Genomic DNA, 22,619 nt, shown 5'->3' with positions numbered 1-22,619 from the left:
ACGATATTCCGACGAAATTCCGGCGATTTTTTCCCTCAGAATCCTTGTTGTTTTCTTGTAGTGAAATCAAAACTCAAATCCAAGATCAAATATCTAATGTATGTATTTGCTACTTTATACAAAATTCTCAAATCACACACATTAGACCTCTATTTCTCATTCAAATAAAACTTCATTTTTGACATATGAATACCTTAATCATAATGTTCAAAAAATAGTTCCAACAATCCCCCACCTTATCAGTTGAGATTGAATGAAATGTCACAGTTGTGAGATAACAAACTAAGTCTCACATTGGAGAATTAGATAAAGAGTGTCTAATATATAAAGAGATGTCCAACTCTAATTAGTACGAAACCTTTTGGAAGGAGCCCAAAAGTAAATCCATGCGCCCAAAATGGATAATATCGTACTAATCGGATAATATAGAGTTGAACATGGGTTCACACAATTCCAACAATTGGTATCAGAACGGTTGACAAGAAATCTGCAAAAAAAACCAAAAATACCTTTCGAGTAGGAACCTTTTGAGAAGGAAACCAAAAGTAAGAACAAAAATATCTTTTGACAAAAATATCTCTTAACTATATCAACGTTCTTGTTTTTGTTTATAGTGAATTGATTTCCTTCATTCATCTCTCAATTTTAAAAAATCAAATATCCATTTGGATGCAGATATATATCTGATACTATTGTGAAACTTACTTTTATCTCTAAGGATGACAAAATTGAACCTAGCTAATAGAGAAAGGTTAATTTGACTTGTTAATGAAGATGGAGTCGTGAAGGAAACACATTAGACTGATATTCTCTATATAAGAATCGTACACGTCATTCTCATATAAATATTTCAATTACGATAAGCTTGTTTTGCATTCTATCTAATGATATTCCTCGTAGAATTGCTTCCGGCTTCACATACGTTTTTCAAAGTATAGTTAGAAAACCAACTATTCTCATATATACATCATCTTGGTTTAATTTTTCTTTGAGGTACTATATGTTGCACATATACAAGCTGGTTCAATATAGGAAAACACGAAAGATCTGAGGGAGACAATAGCGATAAGAATGACTATAAGTTCTCCTCGCATCTCCTACACGTCAATTCTCGTTAACCCCTGCCCATCACCATACTCTGTTTCTTTTTTTTGGTCAAAATGTTAAGATTTATAACTATTTTCTGAGTTTTACATGTTGCAAAGCAACTTATTACAAAACATGAAAGGAAAACAGAGCAAGAAAGGAAAACAAAGTATGAAAGGAAAAACAGAGCATAAAAGAAACATCATTAGCTAAAGAGATCAATGAACCAGAAATACAATTCTAGAAAAGAGTGAGCATCCGATGGAGCCGGAGTAAGCGAGAGCAGCCTGTCTCTCATTTGTTGGTCCACGATCCTAAAGAACGCTGTCGGGCTGTGGCTAATTTCCCTGAAGATGCGGCCGTTGCACTTTCGCCAAAGAGAATAGACAATAACCTGCAGCAGTAGCTTCATAATAACCTTCACCTGTGAAGGAAAAATTCTCTGGTAATTTGAACACATCAAGACCGCCGAAGAGAGGTCCAATGGAGGAGAAGAAATAAATCTGCCACAAAATTTATTCCAGATAGCAGTAGCATAACAGCATCCAAAAAAGAGATGCCGGTGAGATTCAACGTACGTAGAACAGAAGACGCAAGCATCAGGGACTGTCAAACCCCAAGAGATTATGGAAACAGTAGACTAGTTATACTTGCAAGATTTGTCCTGTCGAAATATTTTAGTAACACTTGACAAAAGCTGAGACACGAAAAAGTTCAAAAATGTGTAACAAGTTAGATCGCTGGAGTTTACATATAATCTATGCTCGTCTCATCCATTAACTACCAACAGAGTAAACTAGTAAAGTTTCCGGCAGATATTGTAGCCAGACACCAAACTTGAATGGTAGGGTTTCCGAGCATCGAAAATTGAGAAATTAAGCTGGCAACTGGAGCTTTTTGTTGTTCTTCCAGCTGCAAACATAAAACCGAGAAAGAGCAGCAGTCAAAGGCAGAGGATTAGAGTTAAGGAATAACCAAGTTAGGAACAAGAGGAGAAGATGAGTTAAATCTGTTTTACCTTAGGAAATAGTAATAGAAGAAGTCGGCATAGAGCAATGTTTGAACAAGCCCCGCGATCCATGCTGCATCATATCGTTATCACACAGTTTTAGTTCACAAAGCATAATTAAAAAACAACAAATATTGCAAAAACGTGAATACTGAGAGGGGATGATGCAGTCATGTAGCAAAGAGGCTAAAACATATATATATATATATATCTACTGAAATCCAAATGCTAACTCTACTTGACCAGACCTTAGGGGCTAAGATACACGAAGCAATGGGAAAACACATAAATGCTCATGAGCATGTAAAATAGTGAGGAAGGTTAAGGTAAGGTAGTCATACTTATCCAGTGAACAAAGTGTGGCTCAGTGAAGTAGCGGTAGATCCAGTTTAAGATGTACAATCCCCTGTAACCCCTGTAAGAAGATGACACAAATCAAGATAAGCTAAAGAAGAAGTAAGATCACTTTCCAGCTAATGAGATGAGACTGTACCCAAGGAGAAATATGTACTGCCCAGTCAAGTTATCAATGTTTCTAGTCCTTTGAAGCAAGACAAGCTGAGGTAATATAGCAACAGCCTCCAAGTACAACGAAAACGTCCACAGTACCTAATAATTGTAAAAGCAGACACACCAATAAGCCTTGTCAAACTTAGCAGTAACTTCTTTAACAAGAAGAGAAACAAACAAACCTCGAGAAAGGTGAACTTTTCGTGAATGAGAAGAGCTAGGAGAAGGCAAGGAAGCACGAGGAACCAATGGCGAAAGGTATCTTGCTCCCTGTCGTAAGTCCTCTGGACAGCCTTATGATACCTCATGTACCAAACAATCGAGAAGGAGCTTCCTAAGAAGACCAACTTCATGAAGGTGTTGTAGACAGAGACAAAGCTCGTGAAAATATCCAAATAACGCGTAGCGAAGACGATTGCATAGAGTTCTTGAGTCTTCAATGACACACCTGCGAAAAAAAAAAAAAAAAAACTAAACGAATCGATTTTCAGGATCCATTTCATTTTGAGATCAATCTCTCCTGAAACTCGAATTGGGTCCGTAATTTCTACAATCGAAACTGACCGTATGTGGGATTTACGGAATCGAATCGAATCATTTGGTCAACGTCAATTTTGGAAAACAACCTAAACTTGAAGGAGAATGGAGATACCAGCGCAGGATTTGATGGTGTGGATCTTGAGGAGCAAGACGAGGACACAGGCCAGGTGAGTCATATCAGCTGCTAATCTGAAAATGTTCATCTTCTTCGATCGATCGATGCTGAATCTCTAATCCTCTCCTTCCTTCCTTCTTTCTTCTTCTAGGGTTCAGTGAAAGCTCGTTTCCACACTAGGGGTCGTCCGTCCGTGCTAGATCTCGTTAGTGGCGTTTCCACGAACACTTCAACTTCTCCCGTGGTAAGAAAAATGAAAGGAAACTTCTCGTTGTTGGGCCTACTTTTGGGTAATTATTATATCTTATCAATTACCTAACCGAATGCTATCGGTTTTGATCGTTGTTCCGGAACGCGCCAGACGCTAGTCGGACGGTTGGGTTGAACCTAGCGCCTAAAGAAAAAATCGGAGATTAATCAGAAATTATGTAGGACAGAATTTTTAGACTGTTTATTGTGTTATAAAACATGTTAATCTTTAATTGTGTATAACATTAATACATTTTCATGTTTAAAATTGTATAAACACACACAAATACAATATATAAACTTAATATAGTATAATTTTCATCAAAATTATGAATATAAATGATATTTATAAAATTTTAGATCAAATAAATAAATAAAAATATTATTGAAAATAAAAAATAAAATAAAAAATAGATTAGGCGGTCTAGACGAAGAAAATCGGATATCCGATTTTTTTAACCGATTTGGCATAAATCGGGGCGGAAGAGTAACTCGTAGCGCCCAGGCGGCTGATTTTTAGAACAGGAGTTTTGATACATAACCGGTGTGTATTTTTTTCTCTTTTAACGACAACCGACAATACTACATGCCTTATGAAGACCTACGCCTAATCCATAGTCTGTATAATTGTTTAATAAATCGCTCTTTCTGTAATCTGCAATAAATTGCATAGTCTGGGATTCGAACCCTAGACCTGAATGTAGAACTTTTAAACCTTAACCAGTAGGCTATGGTGCTTCCACCTGTGTGTATCTAGATTAAACCTTTAAACCTTAACCGGTGTGTATCTAGATTAACCAAAAGTAAAGTAACTTTGTTTATTTTTGGGTAACACTGAAGTAAAGAAACTTTATGGGAAATTTGAGCATATAACCAATATAGTCATTCAGCATATTAACCGTAACTTTGTTTACAGCATTGACTACTTATTTACCCATTCATTGAATTATGTTGACTTTTTTAGTGTTACTTAATTGAGTGATTTGTTTTGTAAACAGCAAGTTATTTATTATTTATTCCATGAGACTGTCAAACCCCGAAAGATAGAGAGCCCAACAAAAGTAAAACGAAACCCCAGGCCCATAACTCGAAGTTGAAGAGAGAGAGAGAAAGAGAGAGAGCGAGAGTCGCACACTGCTTCGAGGAGAGAGAGAGAGACCGAGAAAAAAAAACATCAGCAAGAACAACCCCAAAAAAAAAAAAAAAAAAAATTCTCCCGAGAGGGAAACCAAAATTGAAAAGAGGAAATTCATGGAGAAGCTTCTTGTTTCCCTGAGAAATCGATTTCTTCTTCGAATTGAAGCTTAAACAAAGGGTCTGTTCATTCTTCAGGGAAACCCTAGGAGAGAGAGAGAGAGAAGAAGCTAATTTTAGATTGGTGATTGCCCGAGAGTTCTGTGCCCTAGCTTTTTGCCTCACGTCAAAATTCAGGTCCTTCACTCTTCTTCGAGTTTCTTTCTGATTAGGGCAATGTTGATTGAGTCGTCTTTGTAACTCTTACCTCCTTTTAGCTTATATATGTGCAACAGTGTTCGTGGGCACTTCATTAACTAGCTCAGCAGATCATTTAATAGTTTGTGCAACATTGTTATCTAAGAGCCTTTATCTACTACTGAGTCTGTCTTTTATATTTAATGGCGTGATCTTCGTTATACTGGAAGCGAATGATTATCTGAAAGAATCTTTATTTGTTTTTTTTTTTTCAGTTAAGGTGTTGAAGTAATGGGACATCATCCAAGGTGGTGATGCATGGAAGCGTTTCGGGGTATGTTCTAGTAAATGCTGAGGTTGATTCCATGGGAGGAGTTATCGATAGTGGAGGTGGTGGTATTGGTCTCAAAACGTCTCCCACTGCTATTGAGAAGGCTCAAGCGGAGTTAAGGTATTTTAGTTTGAGACGCTCTACTTCCTCTGCGATGTGTTTAAACACTCTACAGTGTGTAACGGAGACGCTTCTTTCTAACAGGCAAGAGTATGATGTCCGGGAGGAAAGAAGGAGAGAGTTGGAGTTTCTCGAGAAAGTATGATTACATCTTTGCTGTTTCCCTCTTCTCTTTCCTTTGGGGAAACTTATTTTACTCTTCTATCTGCTTCAGGGAGGTAATCCCTTGGATTTCAAGTTTGGTGTTGCAACTTCACTTAGCTTCCAGTCTACATCACTCACAGATCAGCAAGCAGAGCATTTTCTAAACAGGTACATTCCTTTTTGTTATAGTTTCCTATTATATGTTATGGATTGACTCATCATTTTTAACGTATAAACCCTACAGTGAAGTCAAGGATAGTTTTGCTATGACTGCCTCACCACATGGAGACTCCGCGGAGAGTAGTGGTAGACCCGCAGTTCCTACAGTTTCTGAACCCAATACAGCGGATAATCTTTTACTGTTTGATTCTGGAAACAAGTCAGTTGAGGGAGAACACAGTTCGAAATATCCTAATAGGCAAAACAGGACGTCAGAGTCAGAACGGTCTTCCAAAGCGAACACCAACCAGGATACCAAAGAAACAGAGGATTCTGCCATCTTTCGACCGTATGCTCGTAGGAACAGAACAAAGATAAATCGGGATCCAGCACGGTCAAGTTCTATGGATTTGATTCAGAACCGTGGTGGTCTTGCAACGTCTCTCTCTGCTCGCAGAGGATCAGTTGACGGAAAGGGTTGTATTCCTGACGCAGCCAATCAAAAGGATAAGCAAACAACCTCTGTGTCTTGTCCAGTATTTGGAAATTCAAATGGTACCATTGTTCCGACAAATGTAGCTCCTACCAATCTGCTGAATACCAAGGTGGATGGTGAACCTATCGTACGAGAGAGTGCTGCTGTATCCAGAACTAGTCTGATGAAAGATGAAGCAGACATTACATGTAGAAAAAGCTCCGCAGATTTGCCTTTTGAAGAGGCTGGGAAAAAGGCAGACCTAGTTTTGAATAGTACAGAGATTGGTTCTCCCAAAGCTGCAGTAATAGCTGGCCAGAAAAATAATTATACCCAATCGAATGAGCTAGGAGATTCTACCGGAGAAAAAGAAAGTTTGACAGATAGAGGAGCTGCAGGGACAAAAGGGTTAGAGCCTTCTCGTGCTAACAAGTTAGAAGTAGATGTAGATACTGAAAGAGGTCTTTATAGAGTGGACAAACTGGACTCAGATGAAAACTCTGTGCAGAAGGCTTCAAGAGTAGAGGGGTTGCTTAATCATACAGTTGGTGAACTGATGATTGAGGATGAGACGGGTCGATCTACCACCATTACTGGTGAGTGCAGCCCTACGCGTGAACTGCAGATAAATTCGGTTAAAATTGAAAATGAAAACTACAGAAGTACACCTGAGCTTCAAAATGAAGAGAAATATTCTGACACTGAGAATGGCAAGGAAGGTGGTAGTGTTTTAGCTAACAATCCTAGTAGCTCCTTGCACCCTGCAATACCTCAGGCATCTGTAGACGCAAATTCCAGCGTGGTTGGTAATAATGTATTGTCAGGAACTGACGTTGAAGCATTAAAACATCAGCCTAGCTCAGATGGAGGCTCAAAGGTCTTAGATAATGTGAAGGAAGACTCTATTCTTGAGGAGGCACGAATTATACAGGTTTTCTTTTTCATCTTGGCTTGATGATCATGATCTTAAGCTGTTGAGCTTTCTAGTTACTTATATACCTCTTCATCTTTTTATGTCTGGCATAATACACTAACAGTTAAAGAGAAGAAGAATTGCCGAGTTATCTTGTGGTACTGCACCACTGGAGGTTCGTGAGAAATGTCAATGGGATTTTGTCCTCGAAGAAATGGCATGGCTGGCAAATGATTTTGCGCAGGTATGGTCTAGTTGAATCAGCTTTCTGATTAAAATTCTATATAGCTGCATGGAAATTGCTGCATTTTGTGGATTGTTGTTCTGTTTGTTTCCAGTAGCATCTGGACGTTCCTATGCATAAATGAGCTTGTCCACATGTTGGCGGAACATTTTTCATTGATATTGCATGTTCTTTATTTTCACATTTTTCTTTTTGTCTTCTAGGAGCGTCTTTGGAAGATGACTGCTGCTGCACAAATTTGCCATCGACTTGCTTTGACTTCTCAGTTGAGATTGGAGAAACAAATTCAGTACAGAAAGCTGAAAAATATAGCTTCAATCCTATCTAATGCTGTCTTGGAATTCTGGAGCTCTGTGGAGGTTCCTAGGGAGCTGGAGGAGACAAACTTGAGAAATAATAAGGTATTTCACTCACAGCCCTCTTTTGTGGTTTTTGATGGCAATGGTGATCATGTGGCTCTTCCCTTTTTTTTTAAAAAAAAGATCAGAATTATGCATATATAAACGCATGCATACACATACATACACAGTTGTTAAATGGAAGTACTGACAACATCAATGTCCTGAAATCATATCGTTTTCTGTCTACACTGCAAGCAATCTACTGATAAATCCTTTGTTGAATTTATTAGCCGTAACTTTCTTATCTTATTGAATTGTCTTCCATTTACCTCTAAGAATCCCTGGTTCTTTTGCTATCTATGTTATTATTTTGTAAACTTAATGGTATCTTGCGTTGTAATACCGTGCCCATCTGCAGGAGACGAGCCAAGAATCTAATTGTGATAGTGGCAGAAAATGTTTTGCTGCGGGTGTCAGGGAGTATGCAAGTAGATTCTTGAAGTATAACAACTCTTCTGTTCCCTATCATTCAGCTGCACCATCGACACCCGACCACGTGTGTGGCCCAGAAATATTGGATGTATCTCTTGCTGATCATCAGCTAACAGAAGTATGAAATTTTGTTAACTTTTCTGCAGTCTCAGTTGAAAAATATTGCTGAAGATAGCTCTATAATATAGCTGATTGAGCTTTGTTACTGTGCAGGAAAGCCTATTTTATTCAGTTCCATCGGGTGCAATGAAGGTGTACCAAATATCTATTGAGACCCATCTCGCACGCTGTGAGGTATTTTAGATTGTTCTGTGCTAGGAGCTCTCATGTTGTAATGTTGATTACACATTTTCCTGAAAATTTAAATCTGGTATCCCAAGATATTTAACAGTATTTATTTGTTCCCAGAAGTATGGAAACAGCATGAAGGAGGAGGTTGATACATCAGGCTATGATGCTGCTGGAGGTATGAACAATTATTGGTTGGTTAAGCTTCACCTGCTAGTTAATAATTTACTGACATTTTTTCTCCACTGTAGATATAGAATACGATGTCACAGCGTTTGATGAGGATGAAGGAGAAACGAGTGCCTATTATCTTCCTAGAGCTTTCGAGTGCAGCAAATCATTTAATTTGAGCCACAAAAAAAGGAAGAATTTGATGAAGTCACATTCTGCCCGGTCTTATGATCTTGGAGCTGATTATGTAAACTACACAGGTGGGTCTAACTCATCCAATTTGATGGCGAAAAGGCCTGGTAGTAATATAAATGCCGGCTCAGTTCCGACGCGCGTGCGCACTGCTTCCAGGCCGAGGATTGTGGGTTCATTTGGATATGCTACTGCTGGGAGCTTACCAGTGCCGTCAAAGACAGATGCATCTAGTGGGGATACTGGTTTTTTTCAGGATGAGCAAAGTAGTTTGCCTGGTGGATCAGCATTTCAAAAAGGCACAGAGGTTGAATCAAGTGGTACCTTTGAGAAGCAGCTACCTTATGACATGGCTGAAACGTCAGGAAAACCTAAAAAGAAGAAGAAGATTCATCTGGTAGTTTGCAATTTGCGCATCTCTTACTTTTTTCGCTAAAAAATAGTTGCTATTAGTTTTACCATATATTGCATAATTTCAATTTCATTTGTTGCAGGGGTCTGCTTATGACCAAACCTGGCATCTCGATTCATCAGTCCATGCTGAACAGGTGATTTCATTGGTAAAATCTTATGAACAAATGTTTAGGAAAAGTATGGCTGAACTTCAGGTGGTGTGTTGTAATGGATGTTAATGCTTGACTAGCTTTTGCTAAAATGAAAATTTTGCTACATGTTGGATTGGTTTGATGTTTGTAGCCTATTCTTGGGATTGAAATGTTTACAAATTTATTATTTGCTTCCGTTTTTCATATTTTTTGTAATTAGATCTTTAAGTTAGGATAGTTGTCAAATATGTACCATGTACCATGTACCAGTACTAGTAATGGACTTCCCATAAAAGGTTTTAATTTGTCCTTATTTTGGCAGAAGGACCACTGGAAGAAGCGACCAGAGAATCATTTCGATACGAATGGTATTATTTGCAACTTCGTTTTTACTCTCTGATGCATTGTAACTATAAAAATAAAAAGCTGGATACTGTGTAGTTAACTAGTTATAAACCTAGAGTAGAAGGTTGTAATTTGGATTAATTCAACTGTTTCTGGAAACTTGCATAAGTTTGCTGCTTTATCGACATATTCCCTTTTTATGCCTCAATGCCTTGTTTTTAATTCTTTGACATATTTTGGTTGTATCGTATAAGGTCTGTACGGTCATCATGCAAAGAAGCAAAAGACCACCACGCAATTGGTTGAGAACAATTTTGATGGGGCCATGGGTCTCACTGGATCAATTCCTTCTCCGGCAGCTTCCCAGATGAGCAATATGTCCAACTCCAACAAATGTATCAAATTTATTGGAAGTCGTGATAGGGCCAGAAAAATAAAAGGCCTCAAGGTATATGCTGTTGAAGTTTTGCCAACTCCTCCAGTCGCTTTATTTTAAGACTTTTTAAACTTGAAATTTGGATTTACGCAGATTTCTTCCAGCCAGCATGGCTCTGGAACTACTTGGTCACTATTTGAGGATCAGGTGTTCTATTTGTCATCTTCCTTAACATCGATATACTGTTAGCTTGCTCTATGAATATCTAATTATTTTCCACCATTTAGGCGCTTGTTGTCTTGGTGCATGACATGGGCCCTAACTGGGAGCTCATCAGTGATGCAATGAATAGCGCTCTCAAAATTAAGGTAAATGCATGTTATTTTGAAAAATTATGGGATTCTTCTATTGATTTCACTTTTTGTTTCTTTTCTAGTGAACATGTGGGATTCGTTACTGACTGATTTGATCTAACTATTGGTATCCGTTTTTTTCCAGTGTATATATCGTAATCCGATTGAGTGCAAGGAGCGGCATAAGATTCTGATGGACAAGACTGCGAGTGATGGGGCTGATAGTGCTGAAGATTCGGGGACTTCACAGTCTTATCCATCCACTTTGCCTGGCATCCCGAAGGTTTTCCCTTAGCTCTGAAACGCTGAATAAAGTGTCCACTATGTTTAGATTAATTCAGATACCCATTGTATGTTTGTATATTCAGGGAAGTGCAAGACAGTTGTTTCAGCGACTGCAAGGGCCAATGGAGGAAGATACCCTAAAATCCCATTTTGAGAAGATTTGTTTAATTGGGAAGAAGTTACACTGTAGAAAGACACAGGTTGGTTCATCTAGTACTTTGTTACTGTTTTGCAAGCTTGTAACCTGAAACTAGTGGACTTTCTTTCTGCATTTGCTTTTCCATTTTTATTTCAACGGTTGTGTAGCAATAGTGATAGTTCAGGTTTTAGTTTCTGAGTCTCGTGTTGGAAGAATACTGTATGGGCCTGAACTTATAGTTCCAGAATCTTCTCAGGGTTTCCACGAAATTGGGTTTTTAAGCTGCACTGGAGATGGAAAACGCTTTTGCTTATAGAAATACGAGATATAGAATTTGGGAAGATAGTCTGTCTTCTCTTTTTATAGTCAGAGTCTATTATGCTGTAGAACAGTAGAGGCATGTTTCAAAGCATATCTGTAAACTTGGCTAACATTTGCTAAAGTCATTAATAATTCTAAAGTAATTTTGTTTTCTTGTTACTAATTATGTCTGTTTTCTACTGTTTCATCGATCTTCAAGAATGATGGTCGGGATTCAAAGCAGATAGTACCAGTTCACAATTCACAAGTCATGGCTCTTTCTCAAGTATTCCCGAATAATCTGAATGGAGGTGTTCTAACGTAAGTTTTGGTGTTTCCGTTATATATAATTTCCTGACAACTACTTCCGCAAATCTGATATTTTACTACTCTCTGGATGAAGGCCCCTTGATCTCTGTGATGCGTCAACTTCAGGTCAAGATTTATTTTCACTTGAAAGGCCAGGTTCACATCCGGGTCTTCCAATGTTGAATCAAGGGACGCCAGTGCTCCCTTCTTCTGGAGCCACTCCATCCACTTCTGGATCATCTGGTGTGGTTCCGGGTAACAATTTACCAACCATACCTGGTCTACACAGTGCTTCTCCAAGGTAGACAGTGGTTTGGGTGAATGCGCACGTTTCTGCATCTCCGCTCAATGAACTCGAGGGTTGTTACTTCTTTGGTTGTTTATATATATTTTTTTTCCTTTTTCAGGGATGGTAGATTCAACGTTCCTGGAGGATCTTTGCCACTTGATGAACAACACAGACTCCAACGGTTTAATCAGATGTCATCGGGTAAAAACCTGCAGCAGAATTCTATATCAACTCATGGAGCTGTCTCCGGATCCGGACATTGCGTGGTTCCTGGTGTAAACACCATGGGTGTAAGTGGAACGAACAGGGGCACACCCATGTCGAGGTCTGGCTTTCAAGGGATTGGCTCACCAGCAATGCCAAATACTGTTAGCATGATGTCCTCTGGTATGGTGGGAATTTCAAACACTGGTAATATTAACTCTGGAAGAGGAGCTTCTCCAAGAAACTCCATGGTCAGGCCGCCTCGTGAAGCCGTTCAGCATATGATGCGGGTAAGCTACTTGGTTTTTGTTTGCTTCTATGGTAACTATTACAGTTAGGTTTTAAGATTACTTGCATGCGGGAAAGTAGCATAATAATTACCTATTTTCTTACTTGACCACCCGGGCTAATTTATTCAGCGCTTCTGATTGTTTTGTCTACCGCTACTCGAATGACTTTTTGAAACTGCTTGGCATCATAACGAATAATCCAGTGAAGATGAAAACTGATATGCCTGAGTTTCTGATGCAGGCTGCTCAAGGGAACAGTCAGCGGATCCCAGCTTTCGGTAGTTTGAGTTCTGGATTTACCAACAACCAGACAACTTCTGTTCAGTCGTACCCAGGCCATGTTTCCCAGCAGCATCAGATGCCACAGCAGTCGCATGTTCTTGGCAACTCGCATAATCCTCAGCTCCAAAGCCCAAGCCTAAGTCATGCCACTGGGGCACAGCAAGACGGATTTGCTCTCCGTCAAAGGCAAATGCACCAGAGGTATATGCAACAGCAACAGCAACAGCAGCTTGCAGCATCTAATACTACTGTGCCACATGGACAACAACAACCTCAGGGAACTTCTATTTCTCCTCCTCCACAAAAAAGTCCTCAGACTCAACCACCTGTTTCGCCTCAGCCATTACCAATCCCTCCAGTGTCTACCTCTCCTAATAGTGCTATGGCCCAACAGAACCCTCAAAAATCTCAGTTGCCGCTTCATGGTCTTGGTAGGAATCCTCAGTCTGGTGCTCTTGGAATGAACAACCAATCTGGAAAACAACGGCAGCGGCAACACCACCAGCAATCTGGAAGACAACATCCACACCAGCGACAGCCAACGCAAGGTCAACAGCCGAGTAAACAATCAAAGGGGATGGGTAGAGGAAACATGATCCATCAGAACATCACTGTTGATCAGTCACACCTGAATGGTTTCACCATGCCCCCATCAAGTCAGGGTACCGAAAAAGGAGAGGCAGTGGTTCCAGTTAGGTCTGATCAGCAACTGCCAAAAGCATTTCCTGGAGCTACATCTCCGTCCCAACAACAACAACAAGTACAGTTACCTTCAGACGATTGCATTCAAGGCCAGAGCTCACCTGCGGTCTCTTGTCCGTCAATTTCACCGGCAGTTGCACCTTCCAACCATCAGCATTTATTGCTACACCAAAAGCAGCGCCAGGTGCAGCCAACAGCTCAGCGAATTGTTCATCAGAATCATCTAGGGAACTCTGATTTATCAAGGAAGTCCCAAGCTGAGTTTGTGCCACGTGTTCCGCAGTCTGTCACCAATACCACTAGTAGTATGAGTACGAGCAAGGGTATGCCTGAAGTGAGTGATGATTCGAAAAAAGTTAAAGCAGTTGGTTCTACTGCTGTGCCTTCTCCAAATGCATTGGAACCTCCATCAAATGCCGCCTCTGTGCAAAGCGCTGCTCCTAAAGTAGTAAACAGTTCTAATACAGATTTAGCTTGTAGTAAGAAGCATTTGCCTGCTGGCGTACCTTGTCAGGAGCTCAAGGGCGTAATACAGAGACAGCCATCCCTACCTTCAGTAGAACAGAGACGACCAAAGTTGCCAGAGCAGCTGACTGTACAAAATCAGAAACATGTTGCTTCTGATCATCAGCCTCCTCAACTAGAAGAAGCACAAAAACTACCGTCTCCCAAACCTCCTGAGACAAAAGTGGAATGAGAGGCACATCAGATGAAAAACCTAGAACCTCGAGTAGTTGTAAATCCTGCAAAGGGTTATGCTGGCCCTTACCGACGGCCATGTACAGGTACTCAGAAACTGGTTTGTACAGAGTCGGATCCTCACTGTGGCATTAAACATCATCAAGTGGGTGGTCTTTGGATTTGGCTGAGATGGTGTATAACTTAAACATTGTTTTGGTCCAGCCAAAGTAGATTGTAAACTCTGCAGGTTGAGTTTGCATATTCGATGAGGGCAGAGGAAGATAAACGGGGAAAGAAGGTGGATAGATAGTAGATTCATGATGGTCTTTTTGACATCTTTTGAACACAAGGGAGAAAAGGTATTATGTATGTAAATTACCACCGCATCATAGAGTGAAGTCCCTTCTTCTTGCTTCTCATCTCTTGGTTTGGGAGAGTGGAAACAGTTTATAATGTTTTGTATAGAAGTCTGCTCTTCCACCCACTCTTTTTTTTTTTTGTTTCCTCATCATGTGGCATATATTTAGGGCCTTTAGAAGCCTTTTCTTTTTGTTTGTTCCTTTCTAATTTCTACTCTTGTGGGTTTAGGTTAGTTTAATTTAAATGTATTATTGTTGTTCTTTCTTTTTATGGTTAAATGGGAAAGCAAACAAAAGAGACCATATGTTTCCAAGCTGCCATGACATTGGATTACATATGCATATCTTGATTAGACCAGCACAAAATGTTATCTTTTGTTTTGTTAAGGTACTAACACTTTTCGTGTTGAACGAAATACGTATATGTTTGACTCAAAGATCTAACTTTGTGAGATTAACAAAATTGCATACATAGAAATGTTATTGACATTATATTACAATGTCAACAAAATTGTATGGGGCTGGTGAAACCGTCACGATAGTTTGGTAAGTTGAAGCACTACACAACGTGCGGCTAGGGATGTGATTAAGCTCGCCCAGAGTATAGAATTCATAGGTTTTCGCATTTAAAATTTTCAAACTTAACCATTGATCTTAGAGAAAAGCGCCAAGAACCATAACAGATTGTTCAATCAAAAAAAACAAAAAGTCTCATTCCAATCTTCAAGTTTACAAGCTACTAAAAGCAGAAACAAAATTCAAAGGTAGAATCGAGACGAGCACCAAATTAAGTATTAAACCAAAAGATAGATGCCAATTCTCAGTACTTGATGGGTGCAAGAACATCGAGCTGCGATCCAAGCTTCTCCTCTGCAACCTTTTCGGCCTTAGTCCTGAGCTTGCTGAGCTGCTTCTTACGCTCATACACAGCCTGTGACCTCTCCTTTCTTTTGACCTCAAGCTCCTGCAAACACAACATACCAGAAGGTAAAATCCCAGTTTTTTCCTCAGAATCAGATTCAGTGAGATGATATGGCCTCATAATAACTAAAAAGACTGTACAATCATAATCAGCAGGATTCACCGACCATCTTCTTTTTACTACATAATCAACTTAGTATTCAAACAATGAAAACAATGTTCAATGAAATTCAATTGACAGAGCAACTATATTTGGTTTATCAGCAAAGCTTATTATACATTTGAAAACAATAGTAGTAGATGAAAATTATTTGTTCGCAAAACTTAATAACTATGAAAAAAGGACAAACCTTAATGGTATCGTAGTGGTTCCAGCCAACTTCAGAAGACAGACGTCCCAACAAGCAGTACTTGTGACCAGCCTGGAGCCTCAAAACCCTAAGCAATAACAAATACGGGAAAAGAAAATCAGTTGATAACGAAACACATTGGGGACATTTTCAATACCAAAAAGAAGAGTAGAAAAGGATGATTACTTGAGAGCATCAGGAATAACCATTCTCTTGACCTTGTCGTAAGGAGGTGGGACTCCTTCAAAGACCTTCAAGCGTGCAAGAGCAGCAGCTCCACGCTTGGTCTTGTGTGGGATCATCCTGCCACAACAACAACAAAACATTTTCAAAACATCTTCTCACAAAACATCCAAACTACATAAAAAAAAAAAAAAAAAAGATGATGTCTGACAATATTAACTCCACAACGCGTGAAAGGAATACACTTTCTGTAACCCAATACATTCAATAGCTGATACAAACACCCTACAGTATAATTCAGATAATGCATTTCCAGACAGATGCTGTCTGAAAAATACAAACTCCACAGGCAGACACTTTCTGTAACCCAATACATTCCTTAGTACCCCCCAAGTAATTGCAGATATTGATACAAACAACCAATACAATAATTCGGATCTCATTTTTCAATAACATTTTCAGACAGATGTTTACTGACAAATACAAATTACACAAAGAGGGAAAGGAAGACACTTTCTGCAACCTAAGCCATTGATACAAACACCCAACAAGTTCAAAGTTAAAGATGAAATGAGATTAGATAACGAACCCACGAACGGTGCGCCAGAAGATCTTAGAGGGAGCCCTGAAGTGAATGGGACCGTGAGAAGGCTTAGTGTTCATGCGTTTCCTCATGAACCTCATGTACTTCATCTTCTGACGAACCAATCCACCTGACAGGCAAATCTCCTCGCATCTGACCACAACGACTCTCTGCCCGTTGAGCAACTCCTTAGCGATGATCGAAGCTAGGCGGCCCAGCATGTGGTGCCTTGCGTCGACCACGACACGCTTCGAGCATAACCCTGACCCAGACACCATCTTTCTTCCTCTCGATTCGAATTGGTTCCTCGAGAAAGGTTTCGACTTGAAAACAATGGCGGCTTTATATATGAGCGTCCTCCCTGTTAAATTAGGGTTTCTCTTAAACCTAGTGTTATTGGGCTTTTAGTATGATGGTTTAGGCCCAATAAAAGCTCTTCTTAGTTTTCTTTGGACTTCTGTTTCGAAATGAAAGCTCTTCTTATTTTTTGTAGTTTAAAATTCAAAAGCTTTCTCTCTTGATTGAGCCTAACTTGCCCTTCTTCTACAGTTCATTAGTTACTTCATTGATCTGAGTTTGTTTGATTCGAGTGTTTTGTAAAATTTTGTTCTATGATCGATCTTGGATAGCTAAATTAATGGAATTGGTAGGAGTAGGGTTTTTAGTCCACTGGTAACACTTTATATCAAACTCAGATCAATGTGTATGTGTCAAGCATACTTCAAAGCGGATGATGAGATTGTTAGTATGAAGTGCTGCGTAACTATTAAAGGTGAAATGACTAAAGAACACGTGAGATGCAGATTTGGTATAGGGAAATATGAAATTATTTTGTAGTTATCAAGTCCTACCAGTCCAACAGGCTAAAACCTAATGTTAAGTGCTTCTGAAACCAAAGGCGTACATAAAGTTGTAATGCCAGAAACGAGGCAAAGGCTGAGTGATGGAACTCCATGAATGTTAACATATCTTGTGTAGCCAAGTTTAGGAGATAACATGACAGGTGTAGTAAGTTACTTGCGGCCTAGTAAACTCTTGTTGTAATCTAAGGGCCGAAATCATTCTAAACATGTAGTAGTTTTTTGCTTCGCATAGTTGTTGGATATAAGAAGGATTCATAACCAAAAATACTGAGATGACTAGCGCTTGATCGGTGAAATACTCTTTCCATGTGTTTAAGGGTGACAAAACCAAGAAGGCTACACATCTTTTAGAGCTGTAAAAATTGATCATGTTATACTATTTACTAATATCAGACAAGATGCACAGTGGTGTTAAACGCATATGTAGTAATAGGAATCGACATCATTATTTAATGTATTGGTTCATCCGATGAACAAATGATCTAAAGAGGACACATACTTGCATAAACCAAGAAACAAAACTCAGCTGCTAACTTGGACTTTTGATGGAAATGGTCCAGAAAGCGAGACAGTGAGTGCAGTACCAATAAAGAAGAGAGAGAGAGAGACGGAAGCATATTGCTGCAAGTATTGTCAAGTTTGGATATAAAATGTGAAGTATTATTGGAGTCCTTTATTTAACTAATAACTAATAAGTATATTTTTTAAATGTACAACTCTATATATAAGAGAACTGGATTGTTATTTAAGTGGTTGTCTACATATCTAAGATAGTAAGATAATTATTTAGATATATATATATATATATATATTTAATCATCTAAGTTGACTATTCATTTAGTTACCTATTTAGATAGTTCTGTATAGGTAGTTATTTAACTATAGGCGTTGAAAAGCACTGTATACACATATTTGTATCGTTTTTTTTTTTTTTTTTTAATAAAAGGCCTTTATATTATTTTTTTAAAGGCCTATATTACACACATGATTGATTTGCTCCTACAATTTCATACACAAGCCTGCAAACTTCTGTGAGTTAGTACAACTACGCAAGTGTGAAACACCCAAATTCAGTCTCGTTCTACGGAAAGGACAGTATCAACAAGGAAGAGAGATTGGAAAGCCTGTGAGTGACGAACATTTTTGTTCAGAAGAGTTTGCCACTTTTGCAACTTGAAGCCAAAGTGAATGACTTGTAAAGTAAAATCAGATGCAGAACCACAAACTCAGACAAATAACAAGAGAAAACTACGAGGGAATGATTCAGAGAACAGAAACATATCTAGCCAGTAAATATTTTTATTTCTTGCACGTTAGAGAGATTAAAACATTACATTATTACCATTGATTCAAAAAAAAAAAAACATTACATTATTACCTTAACTAACAAGTTAACCCCAACCCTTATGTTTGGGGTTTTTAGTAGGCTAGTCTTTGTTAGTCTGTGTGCAATTTTTCATTGCCTCTGTTCCAACACAGATCTTCCTAATAAATCACACAACTTTACAACATCATGTTACAGCCAAACCAGTTCATGGCACCACTTTGATCCATTCGTAACGTCCTGGCAATGGATTCTCCGACACAATGTCAAAGTTGTACCTGCAAAACCATTAAACTCTCCCAAAGTCAGATAACAGACTCTCAAACTCTAGAACCCATTATAACAACGTCAAGAGAGGATTTTTTACTTTTCAGTGAAGAATCTCTGTTGTTGCTGCTCTGCGAATGCAAAGAATTCTTCAATCTCATGAGAAGGCACACTTTGTGTAGCTTCTTCTGAGTCTCTTCTCAAGCTACACGGCGTCGTTTTTCTGTAAACAAAATACATATTCAAGAACTCAAATTATCATCTCTCTGTCTGTAACACTAAAGTTTACCTGTCTCCAGATTCGAACTCGAGACCTTTCTCTCCAAGACTACAACCAGACTCAAACTTCACCAAGTTGCTACCACGGTCTTCTTCCAGATTCGTCGGCTCTGACGACAACACCGAGTTAGCTCTAGGGTTCGTCGTCTGTCGTTTACCGACACTGTTTGCAAGCTGTCTCTGCTGTTGTTTTCTTGTGTCGGCGAGTAACGGAAGCTTAACGAGACGGCGGCTACGGAGCTCGAGGTAGCGAAATGAGTCTGCGTCGACGAACGGCGGAGTGGAATGAGATCGGAGACGCTGCAGGGCGAGGTTCTTGGCGGCTCGGGTGCGAAAACCGGAAGCGGTTTGGTGAGAGATATCTTTTGCGGAAAGGGCTCCGCCGGCGATCTTTGACTTCTTTATGTATCTTCCCATGTTCGGGAAGATGATCGAAGGGATCTCTGGTTGAGAGTGAAAGGAGGGAAACGATGAAGAGGAAGAGAAGAAAGTGATTTTTAATCTTAAAAGTGAAAAACTGAAAAAGGACAACGGAAAAGGTTTTTTAGGGAGGAAAAAAAATAGTGAAATGTGAAATGTTTCTAGGGAGTTGGTTTTTCTCTGCAGTTTTTTTTTTTCGTTAAGGTCATCTGATTAATTAATTTTACAGATGTGTACACTTTTGTCCAAAAATTAAGCATGAAATCAAGATTTAAAAGGGGAAAATCGCATAAAAAAATCTTCAAGGTGGCAGCCACTCATATTTTAAACTCTGAAAGTATTTCACAGATACTCTAAACCTTCAAATTGACACTTTTATCAAAAGAAATCTCCAACCTGGCTTACTTGTATATCAAGTCAAAACGGTAACCGGTACTGTTCAAAATCGATGACGTGTCGGTTCTCTTTTTTTTAAATTATTTTATTAATAAAATAAATATTAAAATAAGAAAAATATAAAAATTCACAAAAAAATTCAAAACAAATCATCAAAATCACTAAAAATTCACAAAAAATCAAAATATTCACCAAAAAAATTTAAATTATTTTATTAATAAAATAAATATAAAAATACAATAATATAAAATAATTCATAAAAAATTCAAAAAAAAACAATAAAATTCACAAAAATTCAAAAAATTCACAAAAAATATTTTAAATTATTTTATTAATAAAATAAATATAAAAATACAATAATATAAAATAATTCATAAAAAATTCAAAAAAAAACAATAAAATTCACAAAAATTCAAAAAATTCACAAAAAATATTTTAAATTATTTTATTAATAAAATAAATATAAAAATACAATAATATAAAATAATTCATAAAAAATTCAAAAAAAAACAATAAAATTCACAAAAATTCAAAAAATTCACAAAAAATATTTTAAATTATTTTATTAATAAAATAAATATAAAAATACAATAATATAAAATAATTCATAAAAAATTCAAAAAAAAACAATAAAATTCACAAAAATTCAAAAAATTCACAAAAAATATTTTAAATTATTTTATTAATAAAATAAATATAAAAATAATCATAAAATTTTACAAAAATAAAAGATTCACAACAATATTTATATTATTTTATTAATAAAATAAGTGTAAAATACAGAAAATATAAAAAATCATTAAAAAAATCGAAACAAATCACAAAAAATCAAGAATAAAATTAAATGTGGTTTTACAAAAGCAACTAAGGAATAACGTGCATTGAGTGCTATAAACTGGCTACCCTCAAGCTATCATTAATATACATTCTTCCCTTTAACAATCCTGAATTTTTTCAAATCCAACCAACACACATAGAACATAATAGATTAAAAGAAATCCAAAATGGCAGTCAGTCTCTGGGTTATGATTACTCTAATTCAGATTAGAAAAATTCATTATCATCAAATGATTCTTGTGAATGATTTGTTTAATTTTTTTTTATGATTTTTAATATTTTATGTAATTTTATATTTATTTTATTAATAAATAATTTAAATTATTTTTTGTGAATTTTTTGAATTTTTGTGAATTTTATTGACTTTTTTTGAATTTTTTATGAATTATTTTATATTATTGTATTTTTATATTTATTTTATTAATAAAATAATTTAATTTTTTTGGTGAATATTTTTATTTTTGTGAATTTTTAGTGATTTTTATGGAATTTTTTATTTTTTACTTATTTTATTAATAAAATAATATAATTATTGTTGTGAATCTTTATTTTTGTAAAATTTTATGATTATTTTTATATTTATTTTATTAATAAAATAAGATAAAATATTTTTGTGAATTTTATTGACTTTTTATGATTTTTTTTGAATTTTTATATTATTGTATTTTTATATTTATTTTATTAATAAAATAATTTAAAAAAAAAAAGAATCGACACGTCATCGATTTTGAACAGTACCGGTTACCGTTTTGACTTGATGTACAAGTAAGCTAGGTTGGAGGTTTCTTTTGATAAAAATATCAATTTAAAAGTTTAAAGTGCTTGTGAAATAATCAGAGGGTTTAAAGTGTGAGTGGTTGTCACCTTGAAAATTTTTTATGCGATTTTCCCTATTTAAAAGTGTAGAAAATAGCATCACCCTAACGAAAATATTGTCTAAACGAACAACATATTCAGATTCACACAGAGTGGATGATACAATTTTTAAATATATTAAATTAAAAGATTAAGAAGTTTTTCAACTATTTTGACCAAAACATAACTTTTGTTATATCATTAAAATATGTGATTTTTACAAAATAACGAAAGTAAATTTATTGAAAATATGGATCATGATATAAGTAATTAAAGATGTTCATTGTGGTTCCACATTTTTTTTTTTTTGCTTAAATGTGGTTCCACATATTAAATATACAATTTTTTATTTTGAAGATAATATAAATACATTGTCTGTTAAAAGCTGTTTTATAATCATTTTCACAAATTGTAATAAAATAATAATATTTGATGGTAAAAGAAAAAAAAAGCCATTTCAAAAAATAATATTATTAGTATGATTTATGAATGGTTGATGCAGCAACATATAAAAAAAAAAACGGTGCCGAAAGTAACAAATACTATTAAGAATAAAAACCAATTCGATTATATTAATAATCCCAGTAGACCATCCTTTCATCAAACATGAACGAATCCACACCTGAAGTGTAAAAAAAGTTATTGTAATTGACTACCTGTGTGGATTAATTCTTTTTTGTTATACAAGATGATTGTGCTATGTGCCTATGTATATCAAAAATATTTTGATTTTGGGTCATAGTGCAGTTCTTTAACAAAGGTCAATCATCTATTTGTCCAATTTCACCAAAAAGTACACATTGTAAAAGAATATACTACTGTCTTATAAATCAACGTCATATGGCTGATCACTTATTTATTTATTTTGGATTTATTAGCATTGGATTCCCTAATCCTCTTTAATATACTTTGCCGCTACGACGTAACATCTCAACGTCCGTAACGTTCTTTTGATATATCACTACAAGAAAACACATGCTTAACGACGAAAATTAACGAGTAAAAACAATCCTCGTAAATTTGCATCGAGTTTACGACGAATTTACGTGAAAAACTAAAGTCATCGTTATTT

General features: G+C 36.8%; 4 protein-coding genes across 7 annotated transcripts in view; 1 reads left to right on the top strand and 3 right to left on the bottom strand.

Annotated features, from left to right (window-relative positions):
- Positions 1–1,733: 1,733 nt before the first annotated feature.
- LOC106331415 (ER lumen protein-retaining receptor B-like) lies at positions 1,734–3,541 on the bottom strand. The gene is made up of 6 exons (XM_013769763.1): positions 3,258–3,541; positions 2,788–3,053; positions 2,589–2,704; positions 2,437–2,510; positions 2,105–2,168; positions 1,734–1,998 (listed from the first exon to the last, which is right to left on the bottom strand). Exons 1-6 carry the CDS (start codon positions 3,346–3,348, stop codon positions 1,962–1,964), a joined length of 648 nt encoding a protein of 215 aa, XP_013625217.1. The 5' UTR covers positions 3,349–3,541; the 3' UTR covers positions 1,734–1,961.
- A 1,142-nt stretch (positions 3,542–4,683) lies between these two features.
- Positions 4,684–14,640, top strand: LOC106334671 (chromatin modification-related protein EAF1 A-like). 4 transcript variants are annotated; one of them, XM_013772995.1, is made up of 22 exons: positions 4,684–4,940; positions 5,216–5,391; positions 5,476–5,530; positions 5,606–5,703; positions 5,780–7,100; positions 7,207–7,326; positions 7,530–7,727; positions 8,086–8,277; positions 8,373–8,453; positions 8,571–8,625; positions 8,699–9,207; positions 9,305–9,358; positions 9,678–9,723; positions 9,955–10,148; positions 10,230–10,283; positions 10,364–10,444; positions 10,575–10,712; positions 10,798–10,914; positions 11,374–11,474; positions 11,557–11,763; positions 11,870–12,245; positions 12,487–14,640. In XM_013772995.1, exons 2-22 carry the CDS (start codon positions 5,255–5,257, stop codon positions 13,924–13,926), a joined length of 5,574 nt encoding a protein of 1,857 aa, XP_013628449.1. In that variant the 5' UTR covers positions 4,684–4,940; positions 5,216–5,254; the 3' UTR covers positions 13,927–14,640. The 4 variants fall into 4 exon arrangements, with proteins under 4 accessions (XP_013628449.1, XP_013628447.1, XP_013628446.1 ...); XM_013772993.1 differs by having other exon boundaries at positions 9,305–9,370; XM_013772992.1 differs by having other exon boundaries at positions 8,568–8,625; positions 9,305–9,370.
- A 254-nt stretch (positions 14,641–14,894) lies between these two features.
- Positions 14,895–16,634, bottom strand: LOC106328628 (60S ribosomal protein L13a-2). The gene is made up of 4 exons (XM_013767108.1): positions 16,313–16,634; positions 15,727–15,843; positions 15,541–15,628; positions 14,895–15,233 (listed from the first exon to the last, which is right to left on the bottom strand). The coding sequence occupies exons 1-4, from the start codon at positions 16,582–16,584 to the stop codon at positions 15,090–15,092; spliced, it is 621 nt and encodes a 206-aa protein (XP_013622562.1). The 5' UTR covers positions 16,585–16,634; the 3' UTR covers positions 14,895–15,089.
- Positions 16,635–18,460: 1,826 nt separating this feature from the next.
- Positions 18,461–22,619, bottom strand: part of LOC106330370 (cyclin-dependent kinase inhibitor 5) — a 5,826-nt gene continuing 1,667 nt past the window's right edge. Inside the window, exons 2-4 of the mRNA XM_013768844.1 lie at positions 19,050–19,639; positions 18,861–18,983; positions 18,461–18,771 (exon numbers count right to left, since the gene is read on the bottom strand). Of these exons, the coding sequence (XP_013624298.1) occupies positions 18,702–18,771; positions 18,861–18,983; positions 19,050–19,639 (783 nt within the window). The 3' untranslated portion in view covers positions 18,461–18,701. The remainder of the gene's footprint in view (positions 18,772–18,860; positions 18,984–19,049; positions 19,640–22,619) is intronic.

This window comes from Brassica oleracea, chromosome C3, assembly GCF_000695525.1.
Source record: "Brassica oleracea var. oleracea cultivar TO1000 chromosome C3, BOL, whole genome shotgun sequence".
NCBI lineage: Eukaryota > Viridiplantae > Streptophyta > Magnoliopsida > Brassicales > Brassicaceae > Brassica > Brassica oleracea.
This window is presented reverse-complemented; position numbering and strand designations above follow the sequence as displayed.